At 56.5% G+C, this 17,088-nt stretch overlaps 1 protein-coding gene across 1 annotated transcript in view; it reads right to left on the bottom strand.

Moving 5' to 3' along the window:
• Window positions 1–17,088, bottom strand: part of GRM4 (glutamate metabotropic receptor 4) — a 95,995-nt gene that overhangs the window by 25,097 nt on the left and 53,810 nt on the right. Inside the window, exons 3-6 of the mRNA XM_089919871.1 lie at window positions 10,041–10,199; window positions 7,729–7,817; window positions 6,928–7,288; window positions 4,499–4,650 (exon numbers count right to left, since the gene is read on the bottom strand). Of these exons, the coding sequence (XP_089775997.1) occupies window positions 4,499–4,650; window positions 6,928–7,288; window positions 7,729–7,817; window positions 10,041–10,199 (761 nt within the window). The remainder of the gene's footprint in view (window positions 1–4,498; window positions 4,651–6,927; window positions 7,289–7,728; window positions 7,818–10,040; window positions 10,200–17,088) is intronic.

Below are 17,088 nucleotides of genomic sequence, written 5' to 3'. Positions count from 1 at the left end.
GCAATGATTGATGGGAGTTGGTGTACACACACCCCAGCTCCCTCACACCTCCAGTGGGATGACTGCCAGGCGTGCTCCTTTCTGTCTCCAGAGCCCCCGGGGGAGTAAAGCTTCAGCGCTCACAGTGGTAACCTGCTTGGTATCACACCCTTTATGTCTGCCTTCCCTCCCCTACCAATGTTTCCTGGGATTCTCTCCCAAAGAAACGACTGGCTCTCAATTCCTTGTCTTGAGGAGAATTCAACTTTTTTTTTCTTGGCCGCGCTGCACGACTTGTGGGATCCTAGCTCCCCAACCAGGGATCGAACCCGAGCTCTTGGCAGTGAAAGTGTGGAGTCCTAACCACCAGACCACCAGGGAATTCCTGAGGGGAATTCAACTTAACACAGCCTTGAAGGATGGATCGGATCTTCCCAAGTGTAAGACCCCAGCAAGAGAAGGTCCTTCCCACCCTCTGAGAAGGTCATCGGGCCCGTCTGTTGCCCTGAGGAGGGAAGGCATGGACTTGTCAGAGCAAAGGGCAGGGGAACACAGGAGTGGCACTCGCTCATGCTGAGATCGTGGGCAGGGCCTGAAGGACTGAGACAGGCAGAGGCTGGCTATTGAAACTGTTAGCAATGAGGGGACCAGAGTGGGCCCACCCGGTGTGGATGGGCAGGCAGCCTGGAAGAAGTGAGTGTGGATCTTGGCTCGGGAGACAGAGTGAGGCAGGTGGAGAATACAGGGCTAGCTGAGGGCAAGCGAGACGGTGGCTGGGGGCGTGGGAGGAAAGGAAGTGGGAGAGGCAGGTGGGGTACCAGCTGGAGAGCCAGGCTGCCTGGGTATGAATCCAGCTCTGCCAATTCTCTAGCACTGCGATGTTCACCAATCACCTCAGCGTCCTCTTCTGTAAAATGGATGCAACACTTGTGAGAGCCTACACCACCCACCCTCAGGATGCTGTCCTCCCCATCGGGGATCCTACAACGGACAGAATCCTTACAGCAGACTTGAGCTGTTAAATTACCCAGTTGCAGGTAAATCCCACCTCTCCCCCTCCCTCTCTATCAACAACAACCACCATTTTATCAGCGCTGATCATACACATCCTTTTTCAGCCAGCTTCTTCATACTCTTCAAACACATCACCAATCCTTCCAACAACCCATTGAGATGGGTGGTGACTTTCCTGCCCTCTCTGAGACTCAGAGAGGTTAAATAACATGTCCAAGGTCACACAGCAGGGAGGAGGCAGAGTCGGACCCAGACCCTGACACGTTGACAGGTGCCCTGTCCAGAGCCCATACTCCATGGGTGTCACCCCAGCCCTCCTGGCCTAAGGGACTGGCTCAGCTCAAACCTGGGCGGGGCCATGAGAAGCCAGAGCTGCCTTCCCCTCACCCAGGGTGGGTCTCCGATCCCACAAACATTCCCAGCAGCTCCCCCACCCCTCACCTCACCCAGAGATGGACGGGCTCACTGTGCCTGACGTGGGGCCGCCCAAGGACCCTTACCAGCCTCTGCTGGGGCTTCAGATGCAGCGAGAAGGATCCAGGTCAGCTGGAATATGCTGTCCTTCCACCCCTCCCTGTGATACACACCCCAAGCTCATTCCGGGCTCTGGTGCTTTGCCTTCCCCACTGCCTGGGGTGCACGCCGTCACCCCTTCTATCACCCACCCCTCCCTCTGAGGCAGTGGTTTCCATACACGGCTACACATTAAACCACAGGGGCACCTTTTAAAAATCCTGACGGGCTTCCCTGGTGGCGCAGTGGTTGAGAGTCCGCCTGCCGATGCAGGGGACACGGGTTCGTGCCCCGGTCCGGGAGGATCCCACATGCTGCGGAGCGGCTGGGCCCGCGCGTCCGGAGCCTGTGCTCCGCAACGGGAGAGGCCACAACAGTGAGAGGCCCGCGTGCCACAAAAAAAAAAAAAAAAAAATCCTGATGCCCAGGTGGTACCCAGGGCCAATTACATCAGAATGTCTGGGGCTGGGAGCCAGGCCTCGGTCGGCATCTGAAGAGATCCCCAGGTGATTCGATGTGAGGTTCCCTGCCCTAGATACACATAAAATCCACTGGGAGAGCCTGAAAAACAACCCACCCATGAGGTTCTGCTTAGTGGGTCTGGGGGGGCCCTAGTAGAGCTCTAAAGGTTCCAGGTGATTCTGATGCACAGCCAGGCTTGAGCACCGCCCTCTCACAGTTCACCAAGTGCCTCCAATCAGCTGTCTCACCTGCACCCCAGACACCCTCTGGGCTGGCCCACCACCAATCCCATTTCTCAGATGAGAAAGCTAAGGTCCTGACAGGGTACAGCTGGCCTCAGGTTCCCAGTGAGAGTCTACACCCTCCTGAATCCTGATCAAGCCCTCCTTCCCCACCTGCTCTGACAGCGCACACGCCTCCCTGAGGGCACCTAGAGAGGTGCCCCCCCCACCAGTTCACCAGCAGCCGGGGAGTCCTGAAGAGGACTGGGAGTCTGGAAAGAGCTTACAGGGACTGACCAAGGCCTTCTCCCTGCCTGCGCCTCCCAGACCAAGAGCAGACTCCAGAAAGCCCCTCTCCCTTGGTGAGCCAGACACAGGGGCCGAGACGCCCCCTTATCCGTGTTGCCCCCACTTTCAGTCCCACCCATCCCCATTTCCAAGCCAGGTCTCGTGACCTATAATCAGGGTGAAGATACAATCTTCTATCCCCACTTGGGCACTTTTGAGAATAAAAGGGGATGCTCTCAATAATTATGCCAGGAAGAGAGAAGTAAACAGGATGCTCCTACCCATGAGGGCCCAGCCTCCCATGCCCAGGCATGTTTGTACTTCTTACACCTTTGTTGTGATTACTGCCTCATAAAGACCTTTGCTGTGCAGCCTTGGGCAAGTTGCTTGACCTCTCTGACTCTCCATAGCCTCCATAATAAGGGGGTCATAAGAACCCCTAGAGTTGTTTTGAGGGTGAAATGAGATGATGTTGTTAAAATATCTGGAACATAGTAAATGCATAGTAAAGAGTGGTGTGTATGGTTATTAGCTCACCCAAGAACGTCACCCCTACGTAAGACAGACATGCACATATATACCTTCTCTTTTAGACACTCATGTACATACACAGTCACATACAGTCACACACACAAGGGTGTACACACACTGCTGCCTACACCCACAGGCGTTTGCCTCCGTCCCCAGAGGACACCCACAGTCTTAAGTAGCCACGATTGCCCTGGCCACCAGAGGTCAGCATGCTCCCCACCGGCCCGCCCACCTCACCATGCTCCCTCCTCCCCTGGCCCTAGTGGACCAACCCCCACCCCCACCCCCACCCCCAACTGCCAGTGATTCCATGCAGCATGTCCCTGCAGCTGATCCTGTGGCCCTTGCTCATCTGGCCCTCTGCCCAAGCTGCACCCATCAGTCCAGGAGACTATAGGAGGGAGTTCATCACCCTTGCATGGCCGCCACTCACGGCTGAGGGGTACACAGAGCCCTCCCAATGTCCCTGACGCCAGGTCCTGCTGCAGAGCTACCCAGACAAAGAGAGCACAAGGACCCACATCCAACTGTATCAAAGGTGAATGCGCCAAGACGGCTACCATAGGGGTCTGAGGGCCTAGAACTCAGACCTGGGTCCATATCCTGTTCCACCACCTTTCATCTGCGGGAACTCAGGTCCCTTTACTTACCTGCTCTGAGCCTCTGTTTTCCATTCTGTAAAATAGACCCATCGTCCCATCCTCCCGTGGCTCATTCCCTGTCCTTTTCAGGACTCTGCTGAAGTGTTACCTTGCAGGGAGGCCATCCTCTTTCTTATCTATTTTGTTTCTACTGCACTTTTTCCTTCTGACATAGTCTATAGTTTACTTACATATCTCGTTTATTGTCTGTCTCCCCATTAAAATAAAAACTCCAAGAGCTTTTCGGCTCTCATTCGCTGCTATATCCATGGTGCTTAGAAAAGGGCCAGGGAGTGGGAGTCAAACTGGTGTCTGTTGAGTGACTGTGGGAACCTGGAGGGGTTAGAGATGGTTTCTGTAAAGTGCTCAGACCGGTGAGCGTTAGGATTCACAGGGCAGCTGGGGTCAGTCAGGTCTGTGGGCTTGCCATAGGGGCGTCCAGATGAAGCCCAAGGTGAGCAGCCAGACGGCACCTCTGCCCAGACCCAGGAGCCCCTTCCCCTACTCAGCAGCGTCCTACGGCTGATGGTCTGAGAGATCACCGAGGTTTCAGCTACCCTAAGCCCACCCACCGACAAGGCCCTGGTGTCAGACCTTGAGTCAGTCCTGGCCCCGCCCCTTCTGCCCCCACCACCTTAGGGCTCCGCCCCTTCTGGCCCCCAACTCCACCCCCAGGCAGCACCGCCTGGGCCCCTGGACACTGCTACCCCTGCGGCAGTGTCCCGTAGCCACCGCTCACCCAGCTTGACACTCTCAGCCTTCTCCCCCATAGCCCCACCCCCTCAGGGCCCACCCTGGCCCCGCCCCCTGAGGCTCAGTCCCACGCCCCCCCACCACGCGCGTGCTCACTGGTGCACTTCTTGACATGGCTGCCTTTCTTGAGCGCGTGGCGGCTCAACTTGCAATGGAAGTTGTCCTCCCAGAACTCAGCAAACCAGATGTTGCGCCGGTTGTTGTCCAGCGTGCGGCTGGAGAAGTAGCGGTCGAAGCCTGACAGGGAACCAGGATGTCAGGACCTCACGCCTCCCTTCCCCACCCGCCCCTCCCCTTCCCGCTTCCCGCAGCTTTCATGTGGCCCAGGCAGAGGGAGGCGGAAGGGAAGAGCACATCCTCTGATCCAGGGCCCAGCCGGAAAAAACAAAATGTGGACCATTTCATTTTCTTCACAATGAAAAGAGCTGTATTAAATTCCAGGGAGAGCCTGTGTAATCTTACAACTGCTTCCTTTATGGAAGAAGTACAGGATGAGGGTGTTTCTGCTGCTTCTTAACCACCAAAATGTAATACGGGGCCTCTTTGAGAAGGAGTCACTTGGGGGCCCAGAGATTAGAGCAGAGAGGCTGGTGGGGGGCAGGCACTCAATCCTGGGAGTACCTGAGCATTCTAGTTCTGAAGAGGAGACCGGACCAGAGAGTGTAGGGAATGACCCAGGTCACACAGATAAGATGGGGGGCTGGATCTTCCTCCTTCAAGTCCAGAACTTCCCCATCACTGACAGAGGCAGCCTCCTTCTCCAAATGCTCCTAAGGGCTTACCCACTCTGCTCTAAGCCTAGAAAACCCCATCCCAGGGTAGGCAGGCTGGTGAGTGAATATCGCCTTCTCTCTCCTACCAGTGCCCCCTCTCTATATATCATGATCATTCTGTGTCATGGGCACAGCTGTCTGACTGTCGGAGCTGTCAGGGAGGTGCTGGCACTGGTGGGGGACTGGCCTTAGAGCAGAGTTTCTCAACCTTGACCCACTGACACTAGGCCTGATCATTCTTTGCTGGGGTGGGGGGCTGGAGCGGCAGGGGGCTGTCCTGTACATTTCAGGATATTGAGCAACATCCCCAGCCTCTACCCACTAGATGCCAGAAGCATCACTCCCTAATCGTGACAACCGAAAATGTCTCCAAACGTTGCCAAACGGCCCTTGGGGATCAAAATCACCCCCAGGTGAGAACCACTGCTCTAAAGTCTCCTCTAATGTCCCAGAGAAAAAAGGGGGGCTTCCCTGGTGGCGCAGTGGTTGAGAGTCCGCCTGCCGATGCAGGGGACGCGGGTTCGTGCCCTGGTCCGGGAAGATCCCACGTGCCGCAGAGCGGCTGGGCCCGTGAGCCATGGCCACTGAGCCTGCGCGTCCGGAGCCTGTGCTCGCAATGGGAGAGGCCACAACAGTGAGAGGCCCGCGTACCACAAAAAAGAAAGAAAAAAGGGATTTCCCTGGCAAGTCCAGGGTTCAGATCCCAGTTCTGCCACTTAATAGCAAGTATGTGTCACTTACTGCCACTACATGTCACTAAATCTCTCTGATCCTTAAATGTATTCACCCACTAAATGTGGATAAAAGTTTCTTTTGAGGTTGCAGGGAAGATTGAATGAGATGTCTGTAAGGGGCCTGGTGTTTGCAGGTATCAAGAGCCATAGTTATTGTTATTTTGTGTTTATTATGGCTTGAGGCTGAGAGGGGAGGTGTGGAAACTTCTGCGGCCTATGCTCCCTCTGCCTCAGGGTGAGTAGAGGACATGGCGGTGTGACCCACATCCCTCCCCTGCTCAGGCCTTGGTCTCTTGGAAGGTTTGGTGGAAGCAGATGTCTGCAGGCCTTTCCACCTCCATCAATGCTGGATTCTATTGACCAGAGCAAGAGCAGGGGAGAAGGCCCTGGGAGCCTGCCTCCCCCATGGGGAGGACAGTGAGGTCCCTGCCAAACTGAGCCATTAATAGGAACTTCACACCTCACGCACAGCAAGGTTCTGGCCAGAGCAATCTGTTCCTGCCCAGGGTGACTGGGTTCTGCCCCAAGAGGAAGGGATGCCGGGCAGGGCAGGCGCAACGCCTGCCCCCACACCCAGGGCCCGCCAGACCCAGGCGGGCTCTGCAGGGAGGCCCCTGCCCCCTGGCATGGCATGCTCTTCTTGTAGCTTGCTGGCAGTGCCCGGCCCGTTCTGGCAGAGGATGCGCTCCAGGCAGGGCAGGGATCTCACCTCTTCTATCCCAGATGCAAGAAGGGATGAGAGTATATAGGGATGAAGGAGAGTCCTTGATAAATGAGCCTCCTATACTTGCCACCATCTCCCACACCCACAAATATCTGAGACGGGAGGAAGAAAGGTCCTGAATCTGGATTTGAATCCTGCTGGGTTAAGTGTGGCCAGAAAGGCTACCTATCCCAGAACCCGAGCACAAAGAAGCTGTGAGCCAAGGAAGAGGAAAGGCAGGATGGAGGGAGACGAGGAGCGGGAGAGGAAGGGCATGGAGCGCCGATAAGAAGGAGCCATCGGGGTGACACTGACAGCGGTGGTGGATGGTGCCGGGTGAGGGCGGCGGGCGTGCCGTCCGGGCTGCCGGGCCTACCTCGCACGGACATCCTCTTGGGGAGGACAGTGACGGCACCCTCGGCCACCTCCTCCAGGTGCAGCACAGGGGCGATCTTGGAGCCCCAGCTGTCCGAGCCCATCCAGAAGAAGTGGCCGGTCTGGTTGGCCTTCCGGGCCGCCTCCAGCACACGCCTGTGGGAACACGCACCAGCCCAGCCCAACCCAGCCGTGTCTGTCCGCGCGGCTGCCGCCACCCTGGCCACACCTGCCCTTGGCTGACCCCCTTCCCCGAGGCCCACACCTGTCTCCCTCCCAGCCTGTGCCTGGATCCCCCATCCTGAGCCACATGAGCCCAGGGCCCATAGCCGCCCCAGTACCCGTGTCATACCCGCAGGCTCACAGTTCCCTGCTGCCCTGGCCCATGCCTGCCTGTAGGCCCACGGCTTCCCCTCTCACCGATACGGTAGCCCTAGCCCCTGTCTGTTTCCCAGACCCACTCCTGTCCCCTGGGGCTACCTCAGTCCCTGCAAAGACCACAGCTGTTTCCCTCAGTTTGGACCTGTCTGACTCAGGTCCCCAGAACCACATCTGCCCAGGCTCTGTCCTCTCAGGTACATGCCACCCTGGTCCTAAGCCCAGACCCACATCCCTTGGCCCTTTCTCACATTTATATCCACTGTCTCTCTCACACACACACCCCACTACACCCTTCCCCCTCTGCATGCCACCTCCTTCTGTGCCAAAAGTCCAGGTGCTTCAAAGAGCTGCTCCCCACACCCTCCTGGATGGATGAAAGGGTGCGGGCAGCCAGGGCCTCACCCCTCCGCAGGCCCACAGTGACAGTGGTCCTAGTCAAGTCAGGGGCCCTGGAGCCCAGCACAGGGCCCAGCCCACAGGAGGCTTTCAGTCAGTGCTTAATGGATGCTTGAACTAAGTGGCCCCTCAGAGACACCTAGGAGGAGAAAAATAGGAGGGACTGGGCAGAATTCTCGCAACGCACCTCCTTCCACGGGGAGAGACTGGAGCAAGCAACTTGCTCGAGATCACACAGCGAGAGGCCAGGATACTAGAAACTGTCCAGGCCCTTCCCATGGACAAGCCAGGACAGACTCCGGGGCTTGGGGTGGCTGCTGCGCCTGTGCAGGAGGTGGCCAGCTGGGGCAGGACCGCCTGGGGCTGCCAGGGAGAGACATGTTTCCCAGCCCCGGGGCCCACACCTGCCCGCCTCCATCGTCTCCTGATGGACATTTCCAGACCCCCAAAGCTACCGCAGCCCAGGCAGGGCCCAGTAATTGTAGGTGAGGCTATTAATACCTATTAATACCCGCCTGCATCCGGCCGGCCAGACATGACCAGAGCTGCCAAGACTCCATCTCTGTAAAGTCACCTGGGTTTATTTTTACTTCTGTTTGCTTCTGAAATGCCTGTGGATTTCCAGAAATGCGCCCCACTCCATCACACCCCCCCACCCCCCACAGCTGCTCAGGGAGTCAGTCTCAGGCCCTTCCCTCTCTCTCCCAGGGGCCTCTTCTCTGGGACACGTGGCACCTTCATCCTCCCCTCCCCGCGTGTGGGTCCATCAGAGCCGCAAGGGAGGCCTGGAGTGGGGTGCGTCCCGGGGCGCAGTGGGACCCAAGTAGTGCTGGGCTCTGGGGTGGGAGTGGGGGCAGGGGGGCAGTGACTGGTGACTGCAGGGAGGGAAAGAGCTCAGAAGGAGCCCCTCCTGCCCCCGTTGCCAGCGGACCTGTGGCAATAGGAATTTAGGGGACCTGAAAGCTTTGAGGGGGTCAGGAGCAGCCTCTGTTTTCAGCTTGGAGGTGCCAGATGGATCCTGAGGACTCCCACGCCCTGGTCCTTCGAGGCCTGAGAAACACCTATTAGAGCTGGTCCTTGTGGCTTTTGAGGCCTTAATGACTTTCCCAAACTCCCCCCTCCACCCCTCCAGGGACCCGACAATGTCTCCTGGGGGGATATCTGTTTTGCTGAAACTCAGGAGTCCAGGATGGGGTCTTCACAAGTGGGAAAGAGTGCTGGAAAGAATGCGACCCAGAAAAGATGCTGGTTAGCAATGGGGAGGGGGATGCACGGGGGGCAGACCGGGCAGGCTGGGCTAGGCAGGTGGGCAGGTCGACTGGAGGGCACAGCGGGCTCTGAAAGCTCAGGCCAACTATCTGAGGGAGGAGACCTGGGGAGAACCACATCTCCTCTGCCAGTCAGATTCTGAGCAGGGGCTGTGTCTCCCACTGAGACTAGGGAATCAAGGAGGCCAGCCCCTCTTGGCCCTAACATACAGTCTCGGAGGAGTAGTAGTGAGAGAAAAGGCAGGAAGAAGGGAAGTGGGTTAGGAGGGGTGCTCAGGGGTCATCTTCTAAGGGCCTAAGTTTCTGACCTGCGACTCAGGACCCAGGGGCAGATGTGCAGAGAGGTGGGGTGGTCCAGGGTTTCTGCACTGCATGGTTCCGGCACCCGGAGTCCACCTGCCCCCAATCTGCAGATGTGGAGACTGAGGACCAGGGAGGGGACAATACTGCCCACAGTGAGTGTGTGCCCAAATCAGGACTAAAACCTCGGCCCAGGCCTCCTCCCACTACTCTGAGGTCACCGAAGGAAGGAGGGAGGGGCTGAGAGGTGGCCAACCTTGCCAGCCTCTGCTCTAAGCCCCTTATGCACGTTCCTGCATTCAATACTCAAGCAACACCATCAAGCAAGCATAATTAGCTTCTCTTTTTTTTTTTTTTAAAGCAGAATAGAAGCCCTGAGAGGTTGAGAAACTTGCCTGAGGTCACATAGCTAGTAGGAAGGAGAGCAGGCGAGGAACCTAGGTGCTCTGACCCCAAGCCCATGGCCTTAGCCCCTCTGTAAAGGTACCTGCTTACCATCCCCAGTTGGTAGAATGGATGCAGGAAACAGCGAGGGGAAGGGGAGCCCATTAGCAGTAGCCTGTGCCCCAGCCAGAAGGGTCTCCCCACCACCCACTCGCTGGCCCACCCCATCTCTCTGGACCCCAGGGTGGGTCAGGCTTGCCTAGGAAGGTCTCCAGCAGGGATCCCCAGCTCCCAAGCCCCGCCCCAAGCCCCACCTGCCCTCACCTGATATCATCCTCATTGGCAAAGATGATGACCGCCCTGGCGTTCGAGGTCTCCAGGAGGCGCCGGATGATCTTGTCGAACTCCCCAGGCTTGGGTTCCCGTGGTATCTTGACCGACTGGGCAATGCACACACCCCCTGCAAGAAGGGTACCAGTCAGCCTGGGGCGGACAGAGTCTCTCCCCTAACCCACACTCCTGGGGGCTGCTCACGGCCCTGTAGCCTGACTCTTAGCTCCCAGGTCCCCATCTCTGGGCACGGGCTATGCAGTCAGAATAGCCACCGGGGGAATTTCGGCTCCACAACTCACAAGCGTGGTGACCCTGGACATGTCACTTAGGTTCTCTGTGCCTCAGTTTTCATAAATAAAATAGGTTGTTAGCAAGAGGCAATGCAGCATTGTGCTTAAAGCTAGACTGCCTGGGTTCAAATCTCAGCTCTGCTACTTACTGCTGTGTGATCTCGGGCTGGTTACTGAACCTCTCTGTGCCTCAAATACATCATCTATAAAGTGAAGATAATGATACTACCTATTTCATAGAGTTGTTATAAAGCTAAGTGTGTTCATGCATATAAATACAATAATATCTGGCACATAGTAAGTGCTCAGTAAACATTGGTTCTTTTCAATGTAACCACCTCATAAGGTTTTTTGGAGGAGTAAATCTGAGAACGAGAGCAAACTGCCCACCCTGGGCCATTAGTGCCTCTGGCACCCACATCCACACACACCAACCAGGGCTCTTGTCCCCGGGCCCCATGCTCATCAACAGGCCCCTTGGTAAGAGCAGTGCGCATGGCTGCTGACTCGTGCCCACACATCCTGGGCAGCAATGCTGCAAACCCAGCTACAGTCCTCATCCAGGTCTTCCCAGGTTCCCTTCCACGAACCCACAGGCCACTCAGTGTGTAAGTCTCTCCAGCTCCCACCCTGGCCTGGCAGGGAGCCTTGATGCTCGAGGCCCCGCCCATCTTATTTGTGATCAGATTCCTAGCAGGGAGCTCAGGAGAGCCCCGGAAGGTCATTCTAACCGGAGTGCTTGGGGTGGAAGGACTGGAAGAGCTCTGACTGGGGTCAGAAGGTCTTTAGGGGCCCTCCTGTCACTCCTTCTTCTCTGGGCCACCACCTACCTGGCTGGGTCCTGGGGAAGGGGACCCAGGGCCTACCTGCCTCTCAAGCTCATGCCTCTGCGAGATGGCCAGCCCCCAAGTCTGCAGGAGCCAGGATTCAGTCAACACACACCCCGGAATTCACAGCCAGGCCATGTGGCTCACAGAAACCCTGGGAGCACTTTCCACTTCACCCAGCCAGTCCCCAGCCTCAGACGTGTCTCTCCAGTGCTGGCGGGGGACAGGTATCATGTGTGTATTTCAATCTCCCCTCATCTCCTGCTACAAAAGCACTGTGGACCACTGTTTCTATCAACTGCATTTGACAGGTGAGGAAACTGAGGCTCAGAAAAGAGAAGTGGTTTACCCAAAGCCACACAATTCCCTGCCCTACTGAGGTACAGAATGGGGGGCCTCCAGGGAGTAAGACCCCCCCAGGACCCCAGGTGGCAGAGTCAGGGCTCAGCTGATGGAAAAATATGAGGGATTACTCTTGATGAAAGCAGATCCTTTATCTGAGACCATTACCTTCCTCTGGGTCCCACTCAAGGGTCTCAGCCCAGCTCCACCTCACACAGGAGCCCTTTAGGGCCCAGCCAAACTATCCACCTTGGCTGGGCACCTGGCTGTCACCCCTGGGCACCCCCGAGCCTTTGAATGGCTTCTCAGTCCAGGCCGGGGTCACCTGAGCCTTCTGCGCAGACTCCACGCACCTCTGCATGGAGGACTGACTGCAAGGGGCTCCCAGCACAGGGAGAGGTAACACACCCACCTGCCCCCCGGGGAAAGGTGCCAGCACCCAGCTCCACCCAAGGAGGGCCCTCTACTCCTGGGCGTAGGTGGCAACCAGGGAAGGCTGCCCAAGGGCGGTGACCCTGAGCTGAGTCTTAGCAGGAGGAGGCGCAAGCAGCCGGGGCGTGGGGCATTCTGGGAGAACAACGTACTCACACTAGAATGGGGGCTGCTCTGTGCCAGGCACCTGCAAGGCCTGGAGCCACACGACACAGACACATTCTCACATTGCCAGGAAAGTAGACCCCCTGGTTCTCTGCACCAGGCAAGGCAACCATGGCCCTCTGCCCCCTGCCCTGACCAGCACCCACTTCCCTTACTTTCTGCCACTTCCGTGCAGACCAAGCTCCTCAAGACCTCCTAAGACACCCAAAGAAGCCCCAAGCACAGGAGAAAAGCAGGTCTACCAGGAGCTCATGGGGGAGGGAGAGAAGGAGAGAAGGAGGGTGGGTTTGGGGGCAGGACGGGGCCCCTCCGGTCCCGGCTCACAGAGAGAGCCTGGGGAGCCAGTCTGCTGCCCACAGCGCTGGCTCTGCCCTAACAGCGGCCGGGCAGACACTCAGCTCCCAGGTAAACCCTCCATATGGTTCCTTTCCAGTTAGAAATTGGGCCAATTGCTACATTTCCACCCCCCCCCCCATCTGGGGAGACAGATGGACAAGAGGGGGAGGCTGGCTGAGGGGTTAGGATGTGCCACCTGGCTCCAGGAGGGAGGAGGGGGCCAAGGGGCAGAGGGGAGGCAGGCATAGAATAGGAGTTAATTGTTCTCAAGGAGGGAGAAACTTTTAGATTAAGTCATATTTCTGGGCAATGCTCCCCTAAGAAGTTCCATAGGATGGCCCCACCTGACACGCCAGGGTATATCTTGCAGGCTTCGTTTTGCTGGTGAAAGAAGAATTAGGTGACCACAGTTCAGGCTAATGGCCCCATCTTACAGATGTGGAAACTGAGGCTCGGAGGTGATAAGTAGACTGACGGAGGTCACATGGCCGGTCAGTGGGCCTGTAATCCAGGTGTGTGTCCGGAGCCTCCCTCCGGCAGAGAAAGGGAAGGCCCCAGTCGCTGGGTCTCTGTTAACCCCCATCTCCTGCAGCCCCTCCCCACCCCTGGGAAGATCCCAAGTCTCATGCTAAGCCCGCCAGCCCTCCCATGTCCAGCCCCTGCCTCTGCAGCACCATGACTAGCACTCCCCTGGGACGCCCTCTTCAAACCTCTCCACCAGGGCGGGGGCACTTCTTTGCACCCCTCCTCCTTTACCACACGGACTCTCTCTTTGGATTAAAAAAAAAAATCCATGAGTCCATACTGAGAGCAAATATAATCAAATTAAACCCAAGCAACAAGGAACGAGCCCATGCCCTATCTCTGCACAGAAGCTGGAACACTCCACCTGTCCCAGGCTCCAGGAACAGGATTATAAGAAAGGGGGCATGAAGGAGTCTGGCGTTCCCCGTGGCTCCCCTAGGCCTTCCTGGGTCACTCTTGGCAAGCCCCTCACCCCACACACAGCCCCAGCCCAGTTGCCACATGCCAGCTGCAAGCTCCACCATCCGCCCAGCCAGTGCCTCCGTGCAGGGCCGGGGGGGGGCAGGAAGCCACAAGCACTTGCCAGGAGCCTCCGAGTGCCTGGGGGCAGTAGGAACCTTGGAGAGCTCCTGGCCCAAGTGCTCTGGGAACAAGGAGACTGAGAGCAGACTGCACCAGGGGGTCTAGAATCCTACAGGCCAGTGTGTCCACCTCCACATCCTTCCCAGAGAAAGTCACACACGGGTGCAAGGGAACGTGCCCAAAGACGGTCACTGTGGCGCTGTTCGAAACAGCAAAAAAATGGAAACCACTTAAATATTTTACAACAGAAGAATGGCTAATCCGTGGTGTGTTTGCACAATGGAATATTATGTAGCTAAGATTCATAAAACAGCTCTCATGTATCAGCACGACAAAACCCTGAAAACATAAAGTTGGCTGATAAAGCAAAGTACAGCACAATCTGTCCCATTTATGTAGAAATTAAAAGCCACATATAGTAAGATTTATTCTATATGGACACACACATACATACGAGCAAAAGCTGCATGAAGGCAGATTTGTTCTATTGTATGCACTGCGATCTCCCAGTGCCTGGCACACATTAGGTGCTCCATAAATGCTTGTTGAATGACTAAACGGGGACAAGAAGGGAACTCATCCCCTTCAGAGTCGTGGGTAGAGGGTACCTCAAGGGAGGCAGGGATAGAACAAGACTGAGGGCTCCGTGAAAGGGCTTCCAGGCAATCCCCATTTTATTTCTTGAAAAAAGAAATCAGAAGCAAATACAAGATGTAAAGATGTAAATGCTTGGTAAATGTGGACCCCAGAACCCAGGCCAGACCAAACTTTCGGACACGAGTGACAGTGAAGGCATTCAGTCCCTGTGTGCGCTGCCCTGAGCCTCTCTGTGCATCCGTGACACGGCGTCACTCGGCCACTCCCGGCTTGGTAGAATCCACAGGACACTGGAGAGGAAGCACATGGGGAGCCCACCTGGGGCTGCCCTCCTCCTGCCGGCCATCTGGCTCCCGAAATCCTACCTCCCCCCGAGGACAGGCTCTTTCCTGGCCAGCCCTCCCTGGCACTGGAACCCTGCACCTCCCCCAGGCTCCAGGCACCTGCACTGACTTGAACGTGACATGGAGACTCCACTAGTGAAACTTGATATGGGTTTCCTCTTGCATTTTGTGGTCCCTGCGCCCTTTCCATTTGCAGTCTGGTGACCTTTCCCGATGTTCTCTGGGTCCAGCCAATATATCTGGGTCAGTGTCTGCCTCCAGCTGCACTCCCCAAGGGCAGGGCCGGCTCTGTGTGTTTGTTCATTCGTTCATTCATTCATTCATTCATTCAAGAAGTGTCCTGCTCAGTTCCTGGCACATTTGGTCCTTAAGAAACAATAGCAAGTAGGGACTGCCCTAGTGGCACAGTGGTTAAGAATCCGCCTGCCAGTGCAGGGGACACGGGTTTGAGCCCTGGTCCAGGAAGATCCCACGTGCCGCAGAGCAACTAAGCCTGTGCGCCACAACTACTGAGCCTGCGCTCTAGAGCCCACGAGCCACAACTACTGAGCCTGCGTGCCACAGCTACTGAAGCCCGTGCACCTAGAGCTCGTGCTCCGCAACAAGAGAAGCCACTGCAATGAGAAGCCCGTGCACCGCAACGAAGAGTAGCCCCCACTCGCCGCAACTAGAGAAAGCCCGCGCGCAGCAACAAAGACCCAACACAGCCAAAAATAAATAAATAAATAGATAGATAAGTAAATAAAATTTAAAAGAAAAGAAAAACAATAGCAAGTAAAACCCCTTCCTTGGGAGCTCAGTCTAGTTGGGAAGCAAGACAGGAAGAGAGAGCGACCAGCCCCAGGAGGGACTCAGGAGACAGCAATGCTGGCCACACTGGTGGTGGGGAAGGCCCCCTGGGTGCCAGGCCCACCGCATGCTTCCCCAGACACCAGCCATCCAACAACACACCCTGTCCTGTGTGCTACCGCTGCTTTTCCTTCACTGAGTCAACAAGTGTTTACTGAGCACCGTTTAGATGCTGGGATGCAGCCATGAGGAGGACAGAGCCCCTCCTCCCATACAGCTCTCATTGCAGGGCAGAGGAGGAAACAAGTGGAGTGAAGGGATGGAGGGAGGCTGGGGGCCGCATCCTAGGGGGCAGGGAGGCCGGGCCACGCAGTGGCAGCAGCAGATGTGGACTCTACTCAGACTTTTTTCTAGGAGCTACTGCCTGGCCTGAGAGCCAGGAATTGAAGACACTTTGGACTTGTAAATTCCACCTGCAGGTGAGAGATCGCTGCTGAAATGCCCTCGTTTTTCTACGCTTCGCTGCGTGGGATTGTCCACACGTGGCTCCCTCCATCAGCACAGATGACCCAGGGGCTTATTTGAGGGCAGGGCCACGGAGACCTGCAGGCACTAAGGACTCAGCGGGGGGGGGGGCGGGGGGGCAGGGGAGCAGCGGGGGGTTGGTCATCAGCCCAGTTTCCCGCCTGAGGTGTCTCCCTAATGTCCTGGTGGACTCGGGTTACACCAAGTAGGATCACTGCACCTGTGCTCAGCTTCCTTCTTCTCTTGGCACCTCCCTGTCTCCCACGGGACGGCTCTCTCCACTCCACCCATCTAAATAAGTCCTCCCCACTCGCTCCAAGCAGCCCCCAGACCCCCTGCCTTCATGACACGCCAACTTGTGGGCTGAGCCTAGCCCGGTGGCCCAGAGCAGGCAAAAAGAAAAAGCCTCCTCCTGGAGCAGCCCGCTTCTGCCCAAGCTCACCCCAGATAGGGGGCAATTGGGGACCTGGGCTCCCCTGTGCCTTCCCAGAGCCCTCAGCCACATCCTCCAGGCTTGGGAATCCTCTTGTTCCCCCATCCTTCATTCTCTCACTCACCAAGAGACCTACCCTCGCCAGGAAGCAGCTAAGCAGCCAGCCCGCAGGCAGTGGGCAGCAAGGTGACCCAGACAGGGCACTGTGTCCATAGTTCCAAAGCCCTCTTGCTCTAACACCCAGGGCCCTGGGACCACATTCTGCAACCCAGGCTGTTCCCTCGTCCCAAGCAGCAGCCCGGGCTCTGGGCTCCAGACCAGGGGGGAGAAAATCCTCCTCCAGAGCGTCGAGCAATTTCCCTGCAGACAAACAGTGCAGGAGACCAGCAAGACTGGACTCTTCTCCTCTCTCTCTTTCCCTTTTCTTTTTCTTTCTTTCTTTTTTTTTTTTTTTTTTTTGTCTTTTTAAATTTAAAATGGGAGAAAAACAATGAAAGACAAATCCTAGGAAATCAAGTGGAAAAATCTACATTATGGCAAAATGTGAAGGCAGCAAATTGCAACATGGAGAGAAAGTGGGGATTGTTAACAACCCAAGGGGGTCCCCCAGGCTCCGCTACGTTCCTGCCTCTCACACACACTCACACACAGAGGTCTTTCTCCCTGGTCCTCCCTTCTTTCCCTCCCACTCCAAACCTTCTCTCAGGAAAGGGAGTTACTCAGAGGGCTCCGTGACTAACATGGTGTTACTTTTGTTTTCAACCAGGAAGGAAGTCCTTGTCTAAGTAAATGGAGCCATATGGCAGATTCCAGGCAGTAGAGCTGTGGCTAAAAGGGCGTCTGAGGTCAGGA

Source organism: Delphinapterus leucas, chromosome 10 (genome assembly GCF_059928025.1).
Source record: "Delphinapterus leucas isolate spDelLeu-1000000601 "Yukka" chromosome 10, BTC_Dleu_Yukka2, whole genome shotgun sequence".
In the NCBI taxonomy this organism is placed as follows: domain Eukaryota; kingdom Metazoa; phylum Chordata; class Mammalia; order Artiodactyla; family Monodontidae; genus Delphinapterus; species Delphinapterus leucas.
The sequence above is the reverse complement of the archived record's forward strand: the minus strand, read 5'-3'. Positions and strand labels throughout refer to the sequence as shown.